The sequence below is a fragment of the Canis lupus genome, chromosome 2 (assembly GCF_003254725.2).
Source record: "Canis lupus dingo isolate Sandy chromosome 2, ASM325472v2, whole genome shotgun sequence".
In the NCBI taxonomy this organism is placed as follows: domain Eukaryota; kingdom Metazoa; phylum Chordata; class Mammalia; order Carnivora; family Canidae; genus Canis; species Canis lupus.
In genome coordinates, this window is record NC_064244.1 from 21,056,099 (window position 1) to 21,078,704 (window position 22,606).

The window sequence follows — 22,606 nt, forward strand, 5'->3', positions numbered from 1 at the left end:
AACAAGAACAAAATTAAATTGCAAAGATAAAGAAGTTGAAACAAAGCAATTTGCAATGACATATTTCCACCATGAAGAATCTATTCCTTACTAATGTTGGATCTATTTAGTGGAATTAAAATTTTGACAGAAGTCATCAAAATTCTGTTTAGATGAAGACATCACTATGTTTCACAGAGGATTGTTCCACAATAGTCTGAGAGTGATGTTGGAAATGGAAACTCAAATCAGAAGGAATATTGATAGCATGGTCCCAGGATGCAGCTCCATAGTTTATAAAGACCTTGCTCTTTTCCTTCTCTGGATAATCCCTGGCAACCAGCCCTGGTGAACATGCTGCACAATAGTGGCAGTTACCACTCGGTGGGATTTGATATCTCCACATGTGGATCAGTTTGGATTTCCCTTATTAGAGCAGCCACAAAACCATTCCTTTCCCCAGTGTTTAGGCTGCTTCAGACCAAAGCCACGCAGGATACTGAAACCTTGCTCATCAAAGCATTCTAGCTGACGGCACCAAGGCCAGGGCCTTGATCATTGCCCTGAGCAAGCAGAAATGATTTCCTCTCTTGAGTCAGGAATCAGAAAGCCTGGAGCCAGGGATAAAATCACCGGAGACACCAGTAAAGCTGAAAATGACCTCTACCTTGGCATTAACAAGTATTAGAAAAATTCTGCCTTTCGTTTTCTTAAAATATGGTAATATTAAGCCCTTTGGGCTCAGTTGATCTGGGAAAAAGAATTTTTCAAAAAAAAGTTACAGAACAGCTTTGCATGTTGCCCTGTGTCTTTTTAATAATATGTTGAAGGGGTGCCTGGCTGTCTCAGTCAGTTGAGCATCTAACTCTTGACCTTGGCTCAGGTAATGATCTTGGGGTCTAGAGATTGAGCCCCATGTTGAGCTCTGTGCTCAGGAGGGAGTCTGCCTGAAATCCTCTTTTTCCCTCTGCCCCTCTCCCTGCTCAAGTGCAATAAATTAATTAATTAATTAATTAATTAAATAAATAAATAAATAAATATATGTTGTAAACACTGCTTTAGCAGAACAGAAAAAGTGGCTCCTATATTCCATTAAGTTTTCACCCCAGCGTTTTATACAGAAGAAAGTGTCACAGTTCCCAACCACTGCAGTCATTATAGAGCAGTAGAGATTGTAAAAGTCAATCGTGTCTTAAGCAAATATTTCAATTATTTCAACACGTGTTGACAAAAGTGAATCATAATTTGTGTGTATGCCAGGACACATCAGAGCTGGTGACCCAAAAGGTCTAGAGGCCTACAGGATTTGGTTAGTAAACTTGAAAGTATGTTTCAGTGATCCAAACTTAGTAAAATAGCACTTATTTATATTTATGCCAAACACATATCCTAGTAAATTTGTTTCGAATATAGAAATCACCATAAGACAGGCCAAAAAACAGCAGTCAGTGGACAATAGTGGTGCTGACTGTGGGTGTTAAAAAGAAGGAATACACACACCCCGTTGAACTGAGGAATGCTCTATGAAGACACTGGCCTTTGAGCACCTTGAGAAAGTAGCACAATTTCAGCAGGAAGACATCAAGGGGAGAAGCCCTGTCAGGCGTGTAACATGGAGTGGAAAGGCAGGTGAATGCTGGGAAGAGATGAAGCATAGGGATGTGTTAGGCTGTAGCAGAACTCACATGAAGTCATAGGAGCAGAGACCAGAGCGTACTGCCTAGCTGGTAAAGGCATCACTGAAATTAATCTAGTAGACAAGAGGGGGACATTGAAAGTCCTGGAACAGAGAAGGATTGCAGATAAAAGCAGTGTTTCGTGAAGACTTTGGTGGTGGCTTTATTTCTTTACCAATATTGCCATGACAAAGTGTGTAACTTAAAACAACTTAAGTTAACTTAAGTTAACTTAAGTGTGTTGGCTTAAAACAACACAGATTTATTCTGTCACAGTTGTGGAAGCTGGAGATGTGAAATCAAGGCATCAACAGGGCCACACTCCCTCTGAAGGCTCTCAGGGAAAACCCGCTGTGTGGCTTTCTTGTAGCTTCTGCTGGTTGCTGACAGTGTTTGGCATTCCTTGGCTTGGAGACACTCTACTCTGTGTGTGTCTTCACATGGTATTCTCTCTGTGTGTGACAATGTCTCCCTGTCAAATTTGCCTCTTCTGATAAGGACACCAATGGTATTGGATTGAGGGTTCGCCCTAAGACGGGATGATCTCATCTTAACTTGACTAATGTCTGCAATGACTCTTTCCAAATGAGTTCACATGCATGGGTTCCTGGTGGACGTGAATTTGAGGGGGAACACTATTCAACCCAGTCAAGTAGCCAAAAGTAAGAATTAGCATGAGGAGAACCTTGCAACAGAGAGATCAGTTGCGGAGCCCAAAGCAGCCGATAAAATGATGGAGGTCCAAGATGATAACAACCCTGGGGACAGAGAGGAGAGGGAATGTCAAAGGCAGAGTCAGTTTACAAGTTTACATGGGTGACCAGTTGGAAATGGGGAGGAAGGGAGTTAAAGGTGACCCGAGATGGGGAGACTAGCCACCTGGGTGAGTGGTGGTGCCACCAACCCAGATCACCAAGTAGAAAGCCTTAACTAGTATAGTGAGAAATTATTTTGACTTTGTGTTTTATTGAGTAATTTTGACAAAAGATGTAGCTGTGTGTGGCTGTCCAGGCAACTGGGCCACAGAGGCCAGAGTGCTGGACAGGAGTCAAAGCAGGGAGTGCACACTTAGAAATGAGGTAGCCCAAGGAGCCAGAGGAATTATCAAGGGAGTGGATAAAATCCCAGACTGCTGTGAGAGGATGCAGGGGGAAGGCAGAAGCTAGAACTGGGGAGAACAGCTCAGTCACATGTCAGAGAGGAAGAGGGGGATGGGAAAGGCGGGGAGAGAATTCAGGAGGCCAGTGGGCAAGAACTGAGGTGGAAAGGGGAAGAAAAACATGGTCTTGTGGGTAAAGCTTGTGATTTGGCCCTCCGATAAATGTAAACATACATTCTAGGACAATTCCTTGGAGTATTACTTTTGTACCCACACAGGACAACAAATTTGAGAATTTCTTCAAAATAACATAGAATATATGGTGGAAATGACCCATAAAGAGAAAAATCCCTCAGAAATAGATTTGTATTCAGTCCTCAGTAACTTCAGTATTATACTTTCAAGATTTTTGATTAAGAAAACATTCTTTTCAACATGTAGACAGATAACATCACAACATGTTGCAAGTAAAAGTATCCTTTTTAAAAATGTTGTCTAAGTCGTGTCCTATCTCTACACTTAAGATTTTCAGTGTTTTTTTTTTTAAAAAGATTTTATTTATTCATGAGAGACACAGAAAGAGGGAGGCAGAAACATAGGCAGGAGAGAAGCAGACTCCCTGCGGGGACCCCGATTCAGGACTCTATCCCAGAACCCCGGAACCGCGACCTGAGCCAAAGGCAGATGCTCAACCACTGAGCCACCCAGGTGCCCCAAGATTTTCTGTGTTTTTGAGCTTTATGTAAATATAACCACACTATACGTACCCTTTGTATCTAGCTTCTATCACTCAAAAATATATTCCTAAGATTAAACCCATATTCATCAACGCAACTGAGGTTCATTCATTTTTATTGATGTATTTTATTCCATTACACAATCATTTAATATGAATATACTATGTATTTTTCTCTTCTTATGATGGGCATTTGAATTGTTTTCATTTTGGAACAATTATGAATAATGCTACTATGACAATCCCTGGGCATATCTTTTAGTGCTCATATGGACACATTTCTTTTGGGAGTCTGCCTAGATATGGAACTTACTTGCAAATGTTTCTAATTTTAAGTCTTGTATAACAAAATAGCTTGGGTATGAAGCTTATGGTGTGTTTCCCTTTGGGTGTAGAAAACTAATCGATAAACAGAAGAACTTTCAATTAGTCTGGATTTTAAGGAAAGTTAATATGTAAATAAAATGTTGAAATTTTGGAAATGCTGCAGCAGAGCAAGGCTTTTTGAAGATCGTCGTAAGAAAGGCTTTTAGAAAAACGTCTTAAGGAAGCTGTTAGGCTTCCTTAAGGAGCAGCTCTGAAAAATCTGAAGGACAGAAAGAGCTCTGTTCCATTTGGAGAAAGAAGAAGTGTTCTAATTGCCCAATTTCAGCATGAAAACAAAACAAAACAAAACAAAAAAAAGGAATCGAGTGTAACTCCATATACTCCATGACTTTTTCAAAGTACTGCAAGTTGCTATTTTAAAAGCTTAATTATGATAAAATAAGTCATTTTGCTTTCTCGCAAGGGAATCATATAATTCCTTTAATTAAGAGGAAGCAAAACAGTTATTCCACTCTGAAGGCCTGGCACATGCTTCTCCGAAGCCCAGAGAAGTGTATTTATATAGGCGTGTTGGTAAGATATCTTGCCATTCCCTTTTCTCACACTCCACGCATTTCTGTCTCAACCACTTTCCCATCAACACCTCGTTAAAGCCAACACCTGCATGAGGAGTGTGGAACCACTGTACCCACCACAGGGCTGAACGCCATCTCCTGCAGACCTCCGTGCCTGTGAAGAACGCACTGGCAGAGAGCAAAACAGAGATGCCTGAATTAATCTGTGGCGTCTCAGGAGTCCACAATCCTCTAACCAGGGGTGGAAGCAAGAGCACAGGAGATGGATAATAGAATGTCTGGACCTGAGCCACTGGATCCGGATCCACACTGGTCTTAGGCAGACAGGGCAACTGAGGCCAAGGCCCCAGGGGCCTCTTCCCTCATCTCCAGTCCCAGACGAACATTATACTCCTCCCCCTACTTCAAGAATTACATCACTCTATGTTCTTTGCTCCAACATTCACTTCAACTGAATTCCTTTGGTACCATTATTGAATCTCTCCATGACACAATGGAGATGCTATAAAGAGTATCTTGTAAATGGATACCAGATATTTTCCAGTAAACCCCCCACCACCACTATCACACACTCTCTTTAACCAGCTCTGCTTCCTCACGAGAGCTCTCTCTGTTTCATCCAACAGAAGAAGGATTTTCCCTCAGTGACAGGGGACTAGTGATTGCTTGCAAAACTAGAATGTCCTACACACACAGGCCTCATGTTTGGTTGAATCACAGATTCTGGAGCCTGGAGACTTGAGCTCGTGTTCAGACCACACCATTGAACTGGCTGTGTGACTGTGACCGAGCAACTTAACCCTTCTGTTCCTGAGTTTCCCCATCCATGAAATGGGGTGGAATGGGATAACCACTTAATTGGGCTTCTGTGAGAATTAAATAAGTTCATTTTATAAGGCATTTAAGATAGAGCCTGGTGCAGAATGAAGATTAGATGGGTGGTGGGTAGGTAGAGGGATAGGTAATAGATGATAGATGAGCAAGAAAGCAATAACATCTTACTTAGAAATTAGGAATGAAGTTTTTTAGATGTGAAAGACCTGCTTCACCAGCAGGATGTACAACATCTACCCCATTGTGAGCAAAAAGGATATTACCAAACAACAGTAGAAGTAAATGGTCTAAGTACAGGTCATGTCCCATAAAATGACCTAACAATTCATGAATCTAAGCATTTCCAGCCACAGGATTAATAGCTTAGGGCTGGTAGCATATGGCAAAATCACTACAGCCTCAATGCAAATTTGATAGAAAACAAGCTCAGTAAATATTTAATATGTTTAAATTAAGTTAAATGAATGAAATTAATTATTTAGTTTGTTGGCTGCTGTTCTGTAATGATTTATTACATGTCCAAGATATTCACAGTGTCTACCCTGTCCCTTTCAAAAATGCCCAAGAAATAGTATCCTGAAGGTCAATATTTATTATCATTTTTCCAAACACAGCTGTGACCTTGAGAATAAGTGGAAACCTAAGCAGAGATTAGCAGCAGAATAAAATAGAGGCCCATCATAAATGTCGTGAGGCAGTAGGATCAGCCTTGCTGATAAAAGTCATGGGTAACAGGTCTGCTTAGCACAGTCATAGGGAACCTGTATAACCATACTTAGAAGTGTTGATCTCATATATCTTGGCACACAGTGGAAAAGCTGAGGACCTTTATTGCCCACACTGCTGATCCTCCGTGAGATTAGCTTCTGAGTCTGGTAGATTCAAAATTGAGTAGCTGACAAGTGTTATCAATTTCATACAGTCCACATTTGATCACGTGTCATGGTCCAAAGTCTGTCAAGATTCAACCTTTTCATTGCTTTGATATCTCTTCTCAAGGCCGAAGGGAAATTTTACAAAGTGGAGTATTTGGATGAATTACCTTTTGTTCTTGCTTAGTGTGGTTTTAATTTTCATTCATCCTAACAGGTGTGTTTTGTGCTATGTAATACAGAGATGCATAAGGGAACCATTAATAAAGATTCTCTTAAATTGCCTTTAAATGTGGACTTCAGTGGGTAGATGGGTCTAACATCTTGTTGCTAATCATTAGTATATGCCCATTATTGGAATGTTTATGAGACACAGCTGGACCCATTTAGATCAGTGTAGCCTTCAAAAGGGAATTAGTGGGACGCCTGGGTGGCTCAGGGGTTGGGCAGCTGCCTTCGGCCCAGGGCATGGTCCTAGAGTCCCAGGATCGAGTCCCACATCAGGCTCCTGCAGGGGGCCTGCTTCTCCCTCTGCCTGTGTCTCTCATGAATAAATAAATAAAATCTTTAAAAATATATATTTTTAAAAAAGGGAATTAGTATTAGGGAATTTTTGTGAACAATATTTCACTTATTAAAGGAGATTTTAATTTGAAGTAAAATATGATGCCATTTTCATATCACATCGCCCAACATTCAAAAGCTTGCTATCACACACTATGGCTGAGGGTATTGGGAATTGGGCACTCTATTTGTGGGAGTATAAATTGGTACAAACTCTATAGAGAACAAAATTCACAATATCAATATTTTTTAAATGTACAGCATTTTTTTTGAGCCAGCAATTCTGCTTCTAGAAGCCTACTTTAAAAATATTTTGGCACCTGGGCAAAATCCATTTTCGTGTTGCCTTAGCAACCATGCAACTACCCATCAATAGGGAATAGGTTAAAAGAAATCTTCCAGACAATGAAGTACTATTTACAGTTGTAAACAATTGTAATATATATTATACGTACATATCACATCCAGAAATGGTAATATTTTATGCCTGAATCTGATTAGAACATCTCCAGAAGTAGTAAAGGAGGTTTCCCTACTAGGAACTGGGTGGCTTTAAGTCAGAGGAATAAAAGAGACTTTTTATCTGTACTCTCCTATTAATTTTTAATTTTATATAATCTGCATATACTACCTATTCAAAACCAGTAACAAAACAAGTTTCAAGAGAGAAGGCTTTGGTCTTGTGGACAAAAATCAGGTTGCTCCCTCTCAGGCACTTGCTTAGAGAAGAATCTTCATCATGGTGAGGCCTGTAACTCCCGTTCCAGAACTTCACCTCTCAGGCTGAAGGCAGAGTGTTTATTTAGGCTTTCCTCTAGGCCTTGCTGATGTTCTCAGTGCTAAGAGAGCTGGCGAGGGGTAAACACAGGTCTGTCTCCAGTGATTGGCCCATCAGTTCATTCCTGCGTCTTCAATCTGTTGTAGTAGCAATGAGGATGTACTGAAAATTAGAGATGAAATCACAAAGTGACAGAGCTGAATTATGGCTGAGGACACTCTCATCATCTGGTTCCAGGCCCCACTCCCTGATCCACAGAGGCCTGAAATAAAGTCCTTGTAACATGGCAAAAAATATATACAGACAACAGAGGGACTTGACCATCCAGCTGACTTCTTTCCACCTTAAAATTTGAGATATCTCTTCCATTTTTGCTGTGTGTTGAGATGTCTTTTCTTGAATAAAATCATGGTGATGGCAGGTGATAATTTGGTCATTTTTGTTACTGGTTTATATTTTTTTAATGCCCCAACTTAGCATATTGGCAATCCTAGCGTGGTCCCCCCAATATTGAACTTGATATGCAAATTGTAATGTGCCATAATGCCCAACATCTAGAAACCTTTGTCTAATCTCTGCCTGGAATTAGACCCATAAGGAAACTGAATTGAGAAGTTCCAATTCAGGAAACTGAATCTCAGAGGCTGAGATCCTAAAGTCACAGACTGGGGACCCCAGCATCGCTGCTGCCTCTGCTGCCCTGGGACAGCTTCCCTGTGTGTAGAGAAGTGCACACTGCCCTGTCCTCACAGTGCCTGTGACTTCCAGGCCCAAGTTATAGCAAATCCTAGCTGTTTGTAAAGTAATCCCATGGAATAAGCTTTTGGGTCATTTGCTTTCTATCTTAAGCCAAATGTCCTTGTGTAAAAAGTGAGAGAAACAATATTAATTATGGACACAGCCCTAATAACTTGGGACAAGGCACATAGCAAGTAGAAACTTTCATAGTTATGTATTGTAATTAATAATACACTCAATAGAGCATCCGCTACTAAAGTTTTCACACTTTAATGCTCTGTTGTCTTATGTGACCAATGAGTTTTTCCTCTTACCATATTTTGGAAAAGATGACACTGTACTCTGATCAACATGCAGTGTGGCATGACATGGGATTCAGAAGAGAAGCAGAACTCTAAGACACCTGAATGCTTTGGCCTCCATTTTAAGACTCAGAAGGATCAATGAAGAGCTCCTCCATGCACCTGCCTTAGCAGGCTCATCTCCTTACTATTAAATCACCCCAGGAACTGTAGTTGTTGTGGAAATGTCGGAGAACCTATGATGAGATAAGCCCTCTTGCCTTTAAAGAACAGCCTGAGTAATGATGTTAAGGCCTGGCCTCCAAAGCAGTACTGCCATTGTGAGAAACGTCAAGACAGTTCATATCCCTCTCCCATCCGGGTTAACTCTCTGTGAATTGTACCTGAAGCTTAGGTTTTTCTCATTGATTAGGGCTGTGAGATGGGGGTAGAAGCCATCCAAAGCCCAGGATCTGTACCCCTTCAGAGTACCTCTATCAAATATATTTATCTTGTTGTTTTGTGGAAGCTCCATTTTTCTTTGTGATGGGATCATATCAATCACACAAGGGTTAAAAGTCAAGTGATCTTCCCACTGTAATTCTTTAGCCAGCTGTACCCAGAATACTCTTCGAAGTCTGGAGGTCATGTATGGAAAATGCAGGGCCCTGCCAGAGGAAGAGTGGGAGCATCAGCTAGGAGATAGTCTCTCGGGAGTTTGATCACCCATGAACTCTTAGCCTCACTCATGTGATGCCAGCCTGCCACCAATGACTGACTGTGCCTGGCTATCTCCTCTGTAGCTTGACGAGTAAGGCTAGGGCATGCATAATACAACATTGGTATTTTGATGAGCACCTGGGAAGAGTCAAAATGAGAAGTCAAGATCAAGTGCCATAGCCTCCTGGCCTGTCCTTAGTGGAAGACTGTAGAGTCCAAATGGAAAAATATTCAAGTTATACTAGATAGCTCTTGCTGTTCAAGGACATAGTATCTCAAGAATATACTGGAGATGAGTAGATATTCAGGTGCCTTCCAGGCCTGTCTGGTAATTATTACAGCCTCTCAAATCACTCTTGATTTGGTCTGGAGCAATAGGCTACCAAGTGACTAAGACGGGTCAGAATGTCCATGGGTTTCAAACACCATATTCAATTCTGCCCAAACACAAACAGCCATATTTCCTTCCATTTCAGATTCTCCGCTCTCCTTTTACTACTGGTCAAGCCCAGGGAGGCTGTCCCCCAATAACAGATGAGAGAGGATGGGTGGGGGAGGCAGGCTGATTTCACAGTGATTAAGTGACCAGTTCACCATGTTTTCTGGTCTACTTGCATTATACAAAGACATTTATGTATACTGATATGTATTCTCTCATTATAGATTACTTTCACTTTATTGCTTATTTGCATAGCAGAGGGTTGTGTTGATATTTTTAAAATAAGATGTGTACACAGGTTGTATTATCCATGATTTCACTCGAAGACAGTAAGGGACATTATAAAAGATTCATTATAACACACGCCCATTGACTCTGAAAGGATTAAGAGTCATTGATCATTCTAAGCAAGATGAGGAAGGGTTCTGGGGACAGGTAACCCAATCCAAGTCAGAGTGACTTAAAATGCATGGTGGTTCTCCCTGGAGTGTTCTTTTACCACCAGTAGACTCTCTCATTTGGGCCATGACATAACTGAGCCAACTTGTCACTCAAAGGTCCCCAAAGAGGAACATATGTAACAGTAGTGTCTTAGTCTGTTCAGGCTGCTATAACAATACACCATAAACTGGTGGCTTACAAGCAACAGAAATTTGCTTCTCCTACATCTGAAGGTTGGAAAGTCCAAGATCAAGTGCTGGCCCATTTGGTGTCTAGTAGCGACTCACTGCCTGCTTCATAGTCTTATCACTTCGTTCATTTGCAACCATCTTCTAGCTATGACCTCACATGGCAGAAGGAGGGGGTGAGGGAGCTCCTTGGGACCTTTTGTATAAAGGTACTAACTACATTCATGAGGGCTCCCCCTTTCATGGCCTCATCACCTCCCAGAGGTTCCACCTAGAAATACCATCACATTGGGGATTAGGTTTCCTACCTGTGAGTTTTGGGGGGTGCATAAACATTCAGTCCCCAGCCACTGGTTACCACCATGTAGTTCCTGTGTGCATAGCTTCTTGTTTTGGACGAGCTCCAAGCACTTTACCTTTATCACGTTTGCTCACCAAGCAACCCTGGGAGGCACAGAAATCTTTAAATCCCATGCAACTTTTACAGGTGAGAAAGAGTCATCAAAAACACCCGTAAAAGATTTGGGAGACTGTGGTAAGGATCTGTGTTTCCAAACTCTGCATTTGAACTCTGGAAAGTGGGGTGGCTTAGAAAACAGGTGGTGGAGCTGAGGTGCTTGCTCTTGGCCTATCCCCAGCGTGCCCCACTGGTGCTGGCTTCAGAACCCCCACAAGCCTCTTTCACTCCAAGTAGAAGAGCACGTGACAGGTGGCAAGATTGAGAGATCAGGCAAGTTATTATGTGTTTCTCTCCATCATGAGCCCAGGGCACTACTGCGTGTGCCTGACACGAATTTCACTGCCTGTTAGTTTTGAAAGTCTTGAAATTCATCCTTGTGACTGGGCAGGGGCTGCGGGTGGGAGAGACAGGCGGAGTGGGGCGGGGGACAGCTAGAGAGGAATAGAGCCTTTGTACTTGTCAGAGAGGCAAAATTGAAAAGGCACTGTGAGCAGGGAAGACAAGGTTGGTTGTGTTACAGGAAGGATGAGCAGACACGGAGAGCATGGCTGTTGATACCATGGCCCTGATCCACTGCTGTGCCAGCCTGCCAGGGGCCCTATAGACACAAACCTTTAAATTACGGTGACTGTCGTCTGAGAGATGGCTAGGGCAGACAGACGAGCCCTTATGATTAGACCCAGACAGGCAGCTGTCTGTAGGGCCATCAGAAGAGCCTGGTTTGCTTAAACAAGCAGGATTCCTTTAATAAAAATCCTCCCTTTCTGGTTTTAAGGTTAGGCAGAAGCTTGACAGACAAGTTCATCGATAGGACGCTAATATTAGTTGCTTTCACAACATATTGTTAGGGGATTTTTTTGTACTATAAACTGGGTCTGTGGGACGTAATTGAGTGATCAAAATAAAAGTCAGTGATTTCGTTTTTTTAAAAATCTCAGTAATTATTTCACCATTGGATCAAATTTCTGCTTAGATTCACCAGTCAAGACACTAAAATGGTTGCTAGGTTATCTCAATGACCTATTCTAATTGACCGGATGGTGGTCTGATCCACTGCTTTGTACCTGACCTTTAAATAAATGGTTTTACTGAATAGAAAGCCACTGCTCTAGGATGGAGAGAGAGACCTTTCCAGGAAAACACTTTTGCCTATTCAATTGCCTACTGCCTTGGGCTTGCTCATCATCCTGCTTAATAGAAATTCTTTGCTATGAACTGGATTGTGATCTAGTTGAACCACAGACCTTACCTCCATAAAGACTCATGCTTTTGAAACAGCCAATTCATTTTCAGGGCTGCAGAAAACACGGCACTTTCTAGAAGGTTGGTTTGCCCACAACTCCCCTGGGGAGACTGAGGGAGACTGTCTGGATGGCTATAAAGGGAATCCAGCCAAATCTCCACTTTCCAAAGATTTTCCTTTTATTGAGTTCTATCACCAAAATGTTGAGTCTGCTGGGGGATTTTTCATAGACAAGGAAGAAAAAGATGGTCATCCAAGATTTAAGCAGGAAGAAACTCAAAATTTAAAACCGTACACACCAGTGTTACAATTCAAGTTGCAGAACAAATTCTAGCATTTACCTCCTGTATCAGGTATATTGCTGACTCATTGTTCTCACTGGGGAGCCCCAGCATGGTGAGGCATGTCAGATCCTTCTCAGGGGGCCCAGAAGCTTCGATTAAATGCCTGATACTACTGAAGCGGCAGTTTCCCTGCCTTAAGACTGGTGTGGTCTTGCTGCCTCCAGGGTACCCACTTACTCCACATGGCTCAATCATCCACTAACGTCAAACTCATAGTAAATGTCTCTTATGGGTGACATGCACAACCCACTACCAATTTCCTTCTCTTCTTGCTAACTCCCTTCTGGTCAATTTCTCCCCTTTAGAAACTGTTAAAGTCGTTTGGTTTCTAAAAGTAGGATATTCTTAACACATCCTCCTCAGATCCCTAGTTCAAGAAGACTAACCACTCACATGGCTCAAATTATGCACAATTTCTTGTGCCTGAAGTTTGCTGTTTGTATTCTGCAGAAGCCACTGCCGGCTCCTTAAGGCCATGTAAACTCACTGTTGGGGCTGGGAGACTGCCTGCCTTAAATGAAAAATATTAACTGTTCTCCATTGGTCAATTCTTTGTCCATCCCAGGAAGAAAATTAGTGAAAGAAAAAAAGTATACTTTTTGCAAAATTCCAGACATTTGAAATACTTGGTCCAAATTTAGTTCCTAAAGAGAGGGGGTTTCAAAACCTGCTTTTGAAAACTCTCCTGAGGTTGCTGGGAGCTGAGAACAGAGCTGCATCTATGTACACACCCCTCGATCCCATTAATCTGATCATACGGCCAGTTTTTGTTCACCCAACGCTCTCTTCTTACCTAGTGAGAGAAGGCTTTTTGAGTATCTTCTGGACAGCCATAGTTTCAACAAAACATGGTAACTGCAAGGCAAGAAATTGACTTAATGCTGAGTCTCTATTGCTGACATAGTTTGCTCTAGCCATTGCACCAGTTGCCGACATGGCAAACGCATTCGCTGATAGGAAGTGCTGTGAATATGAGTTCACCCAGCCAGAAAATATATTTTCTGTACATTCTTGGGTATTGGAGCCATTCATCACAGCATCACCACCCCTCCTTGATGCCTTTGCCTAAACAGAGATGCTTGTCATGAAACCACTCTAATTTCCCTACCAGAGGCCCCAAAACAGAACCGAAACCATAACTCAAAGAACATTTATGTACAATTTATGACCAATTGTCAAGCTAAACTACTCTGACAGATTCCAAATCTGCTTTAGGAATAATATGATGCTTTTTATCAATTTTTTTCTTTGTCCTTTACTTTATGGTTGCTTTGTTTAAATGTTAAATGCTGAATTAAGTGGGTCTGTATCTCCTTTGGGAAAATGAAAATTCATGGAAAGATACTAAATTGGAGAGTTTCAGCTGTTTCCACTTTAGAGAGCTCTGATGAGAAGGGGAGAAGTTTTATCACAGAACAGACTTTTTAGATTTCCTCAACTTCACGTGGGGCACCTTATTCTTCAGCATCAATATTGACTGTGAAGTGGTCACACCCTATTTGGAGTCAGAGACTAGACTTTTCATGGATCATTCAGCTTGGAAATTGTTTAGGGAACAGGACAGAACTCGCTTGTAGACCGAGGCTGTTTTAGTTAGGACCATCACAGCAAGAATGGCCACTAAAAACTTGACAGCCAAGTGTTCCTGAGAGATTTTCTCAGGCCTGAAAAATTGTCCAAAGCAGGGGTCTTTCTTAGGATATAAAATTTCAGCCTTATAAGGGAAGGAAATTCTGACATATGCTGTAACATAGATGAATCTTGAAGACAAGCTAAGTGAAATAAGCCAGACACAAAAGAACTTGGTAAAAAAAAAAAAAAAAATACTGTATAATTTCACTTACACGAGGTGCGAGAGTAGTCAAATCCATAGAGATGTAAAGTGGAATGGTGGGTACCAGGCTGGGAAGAGCGGCGGGGGTGGGGGAGTGGTGGCGATTTGTTAATGGGCACAGAGTTTCAGTTTTGCAAGATAAGACTGGAGATTGGTCCTACAACAATGTGAATGTACTTAACACTACTGAACCTGACACTTAAAATGCAATGAAGATGGTAGATTTTATGTTATGGGTATTTTACTGCAATTTTACAATTTTTTTAGGCAAGAAAAAAATGTCAAATTTTGAAAACCAAAAAGGAAAAATGACATTTGCGCAAGAGAGTGGATATTCTTTACTGGCAGAAGCTTGAGGAGTTGACACACAAGATTATATTTTTTCCTTGATGTTTATCTACTCTTGCAGAGGAGGGGGTGGGGAGGACAGAGGATGGGGGTGAGTGTAAGGATCTAATAATATTCCGAGGAAAAATTTAGTACCCCCACAACTTTCGTTTCCTTGTTTTTCACAAGACTATGTGCTTTTCTGTCATCGTGTACAGAACAAAGTCTGATGGGCTTTTTACAAAGAACTATTGATGGCGTGTCTGTGTGAATTGCCCTAGCATTGGTCACAGCCAACTTCTGTGGGACCCACTGCCCCCGCTCTACAATACACTCCAGTGTGCTTGGCCATTATGAAAGGTCAGAAATGAACTGAGAAATGGGCTAGAGTCAAAAACATGTGGCCCTATAAATATCAGAGTCAGACGGCTTCTTCCATTCTCTCCCTGCTGCCTCTCCCCATCTCTCTGGGGCTTTTTCTTTCGCCCACTGTTGGGGTTTCCTGCATTTTGCAGAGCACCTCAGACCAGAGAGCTGTAAAGAGCAGGCAGGGGCTGGATTCTTCACCTGGTAACATCACTTTGCCTCCAGTCTGGTCCCCTAGTGCCATCAATCTAGCTCTTTCCTTTAACACTTTAAGATTTCTGGCTACCGAGCTCCATCAGGTCAGTCTGCGATGTTCTATTCTGCTTCTCGCTGTGCCAGTCCCACCTGTGACTAAATCTGACACCAGCCGTGTTCTCTGAGCCGAGGAGCTTGCAGGTTTGGGCTGTCAGCGGGGCTTCATCGCAAACCGGGGCGTTCATTATGACTTTAGCTGCCAAACTGGAAGACTTTGAAGTGACACTGGAACACCTGCTCATGGACGTGTTTGTAAGTAAAGGCTTTCACTTATTCTGCATAATAGAGCCTCCTCTGCCACCCCCCAAGTCTTTACGACTCTGCCCCCATTACTGAATAGGATTCTATTCCACAACTGTCCAGTTCTCACACACGGTCTTTATTTATGCTTATGTGCCTTGGTGGGGGGGGGGGGGGCTAGAAAACCATAAAGTTGCCAAGTGCCTGAGTGGTGCGGATTGGTCTGTACAGATGACATAGCAGAGAAATGGCTTCAAAGAACAAATAGTATCCAGGACTCTGAATGAATGGGATGAAGAACTAGAAAACATTTGCCCAAAGAGACAAAAGCAGCTTCAGTAGGTATTCCCTGGAAGACTCAGATCTGTTTGTGAGGTGAAGTGAGCATTCCAGAAGACAAAGGGGAGGGTGGGTCAACATACTGTATTTTTCCTATGGAAAATGCTGAGGGTGGGGTAGAAAGAGAATATCACTCTGCACACAGCGCCAGCCCCTGGATCCTGGCCACTTTCCTAGGGATTGGGTCACCAGTGCTTCCTCAGGAATTTTATGGGATGAGGCTGTTTGAGTGACTGGTTTTTAAAGAAGCGGCAGCTGATAAGGATACTTCTGTTCCTGCAACGATTTTAGAAACACAATCTTTGAAAACCCCTGGCATCCATAGCATCCTAAGCATCGTTTCTGCCCCAGGCCAACCACAGTCATCCTTACTCTCTTCTCGGGGTTTTCTGTTGGTGGCTGGTCTGTCTGTGTTGTATTATTGATGGGGGCTTAGGGAACTACAGACTATGTGAAGCATGCAGGGGGTAATACAGCTGAAAGAAAGGTATTCTCCTTCCAAGAACAACAACTGGCGCCCCCCTGGGAAAGGCGGCGGTGGTACATTTGGAGGACTAGCCCGTCTGCGTCTCGAATCTGGAAAAGGCTGTAGGGGGTTGGCTCTTTGACTATACATCACTAAGTCCCTTTCAGGAACCTTATGGGGAATCGTGTGTTTTGGCAGACGTTAGAGTCTGGGGCTTTTTTTTTTTTTCTTTATTAATTTATAATCTGTCATCTAGTTGAGGCAACATTACACTGGCAGGATTCCCAGAGGGGATCGCCCTTTCCAGGCTGTTTGCAGGATCCCAGTACCTCACATTCATTCTGACCGGAGGGTCAAGAAGTTTTGCCTTCAGGAGGAATGTGTTAAGAAGGGTGAGTGATGTTTCCAGTGGTGGAAGGTTCATGGCCCACATCACTATAGCCTTAAGTATAGAGATTGAGCAGCAGGATGGGAAGTTTCTTTGAAAGCTGATACCCTCTGGCCAACCACCATGGTCTGCCTTGGTGGTGGCTGGTGGTAGGTGGCTTAGGGTCTTGGGTAGGGGCAGTCTGTGGCATACCAAAGGGTTGGTGTGTGCTTGGTCACCTCAGGGAAAAAATAATTAGGAAGTTGTTTTATTTAAATACTACAAAGTTGGGCAGCCCTGGTGGCTCAGCCGTTTAGCGCCGCCTTCAGCCCACGGCCTGATCCTGGAGACCTGGGATCGAGTCCCACCTCGGGCTCCCTACATGGAGCCTGCTTCTCCCTCTTCCTGTCTCTCTCTCTCTCTCTCTCTCTCTCTCTCTCATGAATAAATAAATAAGATCTTCAAAAAAAAAAAAAAAAAACAGAAATACTACAAAGTCGTTAATGTAGTCCTCTTCTCTCCTTATTTGCCCTCCTCCGCCCTCCCCCCCCCCCAACTGTTTTCCAATACTTTTACCATTATCATCTTGTTTGGAAACTTCCAGATACACTGTCCCCTGGAGGAAAGTGCAGTCTCGTACTTCCCTCCTTTTCTGTAAATACAACCGGTAATTTCATCGCCCCAGTTTAGGACCTTGTTACCCCTCTACTTGGACCAACTATCTCATTATTCTCCTGGATCCACTATTTCTCCTCTAGTTCATCCTAGTTTATCATCTCCAGATCAACCTCTTTACACTCTATTTTATTAATTACTAAAAAATATATTTTTAGGCTAGTTAGAGGTTCACAGCAAAATTGAGCAAAGTACAGAGATTTCCTATATACTTCTGTTCCCACACACTCACAGCCTCTCTCACTAAGGACATCCCACACTAGAATGATATATTTACTGTAATCAGTGAGCCTATATCGACACATCATTATCACTCAAAGTCCGTAGTTTACATTAGGGTTCACTATTTGTGTTATAGAATCACATAAGATGGTCTCACTGCCCTAAAAATCCACTGTGCTCTACCTCTTCATCCTTCCCCCTCTCTAATGTCTAGCGACCACTGATCTTTTTACTGTCTCCTTTATTATTTTGCCTTTGCCAGAACACCATGTAATTAGACTTATACAGTATGTAGCCCTTTCAGATTGGTTTCTTTCATTTAATGATATGCAAGTAAGTTTCCTCCATGTCTTTTCATAGCTTCATAGCTCATATTTCTTTTTAGTGCTTGATAATAGGCCATTGTTCAGATGTGCCAAAGTTTATTTATTCATTAGCCTACTGAAAACATCTTGGTTGCTTCCATGCTTTAGCAATTATGAGTAAACGATTATAAACGTCTATGTGCAGGTTTTTGTGTGGACATAGATTTCAATTTTTTTAAGTAAATACCAAGGAGCTCAATTGCTGGATTGTATGGTAGATGTTTAGTTTTGCAAGATACCACCAAACTATTTTCCAAATTGGTCATTGCCATTTTGCATTCCCACCACTGCTCCTGCTGCTCCACATCCTTGCCGTCATTTGGTGTTTTCAGTGTTTTGGATTTGGGCTATTCTAACAAGTGTGTAGTGATACCACATTATTGTCTTAAATTGTAATTCCTTAATGATTTATGATGTTCAACAACTCTACATGTTTACTTTCCATCTATATATTTTTTTAAGATTTTATTTATTTACTCATGAGAGACACAGAGAGAGAGAGAGAGAAGCAGAGACACAGGCAGAAGGAGAAGCAGGCTCCATGCAAGGAGCCTGATGTGGGACTCGATCCCAGGACTCCAGGATCACACCCTGGGCTGAAGGCAGCAGCTCTAAACTGCTGAGCCACCCAGGCTGCTCTCCATCTATATATCTTCTTTGGTGAGGTGTCTGTTAAGGTCATTTGTTCACTTCTTCATCTGGTTGTTTATTTACTTCTTGTTGGGTTTTGAGTTCTTTGTATATCTGGGATATCAGCCATTTGTCAGGTATATCTTTTACAAATATTTTCTCCCAGTCTATGGCTCTTCTCATTCGCTTGGCAGTTTTTTCCAAAGCAGTTTTTCATTTCAGTGAAGCCCACCTTATCAATCATTTCTTTCATGGATCTTGCCTTGGTGTTATATCTTAAAAGATATCACCATATCCAAGCTATCCAAGATAGCTATACTATCTTCTAGGAGTTTTATAGTTTTGTAGTTTACACTTAAGTCTGCAACCCATTTTGTGTTAATATTTGTAAAGGGTATAAAGTCCATGTCTACATTCTTTTTTTTTTTTTTTGCATGTGAATGTTCAGTTTTTCCAGCACCATTTGTTGAAAAGATTGTCTTTGCTCCATTGTACTACCTTTGATCCTTTGCCAAAGATCAGATGACTGTATTTATGTAGATCTATTTCTGGGCTCTCTATTCTGTTTCAGTGATCTATTTGTCTACTCTCGCACCAATACCATACTCTCTTACTTAAAGTAGCTTTAGTAAGTCTTGAAGTTGGATGGTGTCAGCTCTCCGACTTTTTTCCCATCAATATTGAATCAATTAATCTGGATCTTTTGCCTCTCCATATAAATTTCAGAATCAGTTTGTTGATATCTGCAAAATAACTTGCTGGGATTTTGATTGAGATTGTGTTAATCTATAGATCAATTTGGGGAAACCTGTCATTTAGACAATATCAAGTCTTCCTGTCCGTGGACGTGGAATATTTCTCTGATTATTTAGTTCTTCTTTGGTATCTTTCATCAAAGTTTTCTCATTTTCCTCATATACATTTTGTACATATTTTATTAGAACTATACCTAAATGTTTCTCTTTGGAGAGTGCTAATGTAAATGGGAACGTATTTTTAATTTCCAGTTCCACTTGCTCATTGCTGGTATATAAAAAAGCAATTAACTTTTGTATATTAACCTTGTATTCTGTAACCTTGCTATAATCACTTATTAGTTCCAGAAATATTTTTTCTTTCAGCTTTTCTTCATGAATAATCATATCATCTGTGAACAAAGACAGTTTTGTATGTTTTATGTTCTTTCCCAGTCTGCAATTTTACTTCTTTTTCTTGTCTTATTGCACTAGGTAGGACTTATGATATTGAAAAGCAGTGATGAGAAAGACATTGCCCTGTTCCTGATTTTAGTGGGAAAACTTCAAGTTTCCCACCATGAAGTACAGTGTTAGCTGAAGGCTTTTTGAGGGTATTGTTTCTCAAGTTGGGAAAGCTCCCCCTCTATTCCTAGTTCATTGAGAGATTTTGTCCTGAACAGAAGTTGAATTTTGTCAAATGTTTTCTCTGCATCTATTGATATGATTATGTAATTTTTCTTCTTTAGCATTTTATACATTGCATTTTTGTTACATTAGTTAATTTTTAATGTTGAAGCACCATTGTATACCTGGGATAAATCCCAGTTGATCATGGTGTATATAATACTTTTTATACATTGTTGCACTCAATTTGCTAATATTTTGTTGAGAATTCTTGAATCTGTGTTCATGACATATGTCAATCTGTAGTTTTCTAGTAAGGTGTTTGTCTGGTTTTGATATTAGAGTAATGCTGGTCTCATAAAACTAATTAAGAAATATTTGCTTCTAACTTCTGGAAAATATTGTAGAAGATTTATATAATTTCTTCCATAAATTTTTTTAAACTTTATTTATTGATGAGAGACACAGAGAGAGAAGCAGAGACATAAGCAGAGCGAGGAGCAGGCCCCCTGCAGGGAGCCCAATGTGGGACTCCATCCCAGGACCCCAGGATCATGCCCTGAGCCAAAGGCAGATGGTCAACCACTGAGCCACCCAGGATCCCCTTCCATAAATGTTTGATAGAATTTATTAGTGTACCTATCTGGGCTTAGTGCTTTCTATTTTGCAAGGTTATCAGTTATTGATTCTGTTTCTTCTTGTGTGAGTTTTGGAAGAGTGTTTTTCAAAGAATGGATCCATTTCATCTAGGTTATCAAATCTGTGGGCACAGAGTTGTCCATACTGTTCCTTTATTATCCTTTTAATGTTCAATGGATGTCTCCTCTTTCACTTCTGATGTTAGTAATTTGTGTCTTCTCTTTTTTAATTTATCCTGGCTAAATGCTTATTGCTTTTATTGATCTTTTCAAAGAACCAGCTTTTGGTTTGATTGATTTTCTCTATTGATTTCCTGTTTTTAATTTTATTGATTTTTGCTCTAATTTTTTTTTTTCTATTTCCTTTAGATTTAATTTGCTCTTCTTTTTTCTACTTTCCTTAATGGGAAGCTATTATATTACTGATTTTTAGATCTTTCTTGCTTTCTTTTCTAATTTATGCATTCAATGCTATAAATTTCCCACAAAGCACTTTTTTCACTGTGCTCCATAAATCTTGATAAGTTGTATTTTCAGTTTCATTTAGTTCAAAAATTTTTAATTTCTCTTTAGATTTTTTCTTTTTTTTTTTAGTTTTTTTTTTTTTTAAGATTTTATTTATTTACCTATGAGAGATACAGAGAGAGAGAGGCAGAGACACAGGCAGAGGGAGAAGCAAGCTCCATGAAGGGAGCCCGATGTGGGACTCAATCCCGGGACTCTAGAATCAGGCCCTGGGCCGAAAGCAGGCACTAAACCGCTGAGCCACCCAGGGATCCCCTCTCTTTAGATTTTTTTCTTTGATCTCTGTGTTATATAGAACTATAATGTTTAATATCCAAATATTATGTATCTTTTTTGTTTTTTTTAAGACTTTATTTATTTATTTATTCATGAGAGACACACACACACACACAGAGAGGGGGGGGGGCGCAGAGACACAGGCAGAGGGAGAAGCAGGCTCCATGCAGGGAGCCTGACATGGGACTCAATCCTCGGTCTTCAGGATCAGGCCCTGGGCTGAAGGCGGCGCTAAACCTAAGCCACCCGGGCTGCCCTCCTTTTTGTTATTGATTTCTAGTTTAATTCCATTGTGGTCTGAGAGAAGACATTGTATGATTTTTTAATCTTTTACATTTGCTAAAGTGTGTTTTATGTCCAAGAAAATGGCTTATCTTGGTGAATGGTCCACATGAACTTCAGAGGAATGTGTATTCTGCTGTTGTTGGGAGAAATAGTCTATAGACATATATCTTATCCAGTTGATTGATGGTGTTTTGGAGTTCAACTATATCCTTACTGAATTTATACATGCTAGATCTATCCATTTCTGATAATGAGGTATTGACATGTCCACCTATAATAGTGGATTTATCTTTTTCTTCTTGCAGTTCAATCAGTTTTTGCTTCACATATTTTGACACTCTGTTATTAGGGGCATATATGTTAAGAATTGTTATGTCTTCTTAGAGAATTGACCCATTTATCATTATTTAATGCCTGATTTATTCCTGGTACTTTTACTTGAAGTCTTCTGAGTCTGAAATTAATATAGCTACTCCCACTTTCTTTTGACTAGTGTTGTTACCACGGTATATCTTTCTCCATCTCTTTGCTTTCTATCTATATGTGTCTGTGGATTTCTTATAGAAAACCTATAGTTGGGTCCTGTGTTTTCATCCACTCTGACAATCTCTGTCTTTTAATAGTTTATTTAGATCATTGACATTTAAAGTGACCGTTGATATTGTTACATTAACATTTACTATAGTTGTTACTATGTCCTATTTGCTATCTTTGTTCTCTGTTCTTAATTTGTCTTCTACACTTTTCTGTCTTTTGTGATTTTCATTGAGTACTTTTATATAATTCCATTATCTCTCCTTTCTTAGTATATTAATTATACATTTTTTTTTACTTTTTTAGTGGTTTCTCTAGAGTTTGTAATATACATTCACAACTAATCCAAGTCCACTTTCAAATAACACTATACCACCTCATATAGGAAGTGCAAGTACCTTATCTCACAAAATATTCCTAATTCTTCCTCCCCTCTGTTCCCTGTATCATTGTTGTCATTTTTTTACACTTATACTTAATATATACTTACATATACATGTATGTATATGTATATGTACATGAACATACATAATCAAATACATTGTTACTATTACTAATTTGAACAAACTATTAACTGTTACATCACTTAAGAATGAGTAAAATTGGG

At 40.7% G+C, this 22,606-nt stretch overlaps 1 protein-coding gene across 7 annotated transcripts in view; it reads left to right on the plus strand.

Annotated features, from left to right (window-relative positions):
• Nucleotides 1–22,606, plus strand: part of FRMD4A (FERM domain containing 4A) — a 751,487-nt gene that overhangs the window by 395,822 nt on the left and 333,059 nt on the right. Inside the window, exon 1 of one of the 7 annotated variants that reach the window (XM_035713667.2) lies at nt 14,894–15,328. The exons of the other annotated variants lie outside the window; for them this stretch is intronic. Within the exon in view, the coding sequence (XP_035569560.1) occupies nt 15,263–15,328 (66 nt within the window). The 5' untranslated portion in view covers nt 14,894–15,262. Of the gene's footprint in view, nt 1–14,893; nt 15,329–22,606 lie in introns of those variants that run through there. 7 annotated transcript variants of the gene reach the window in all.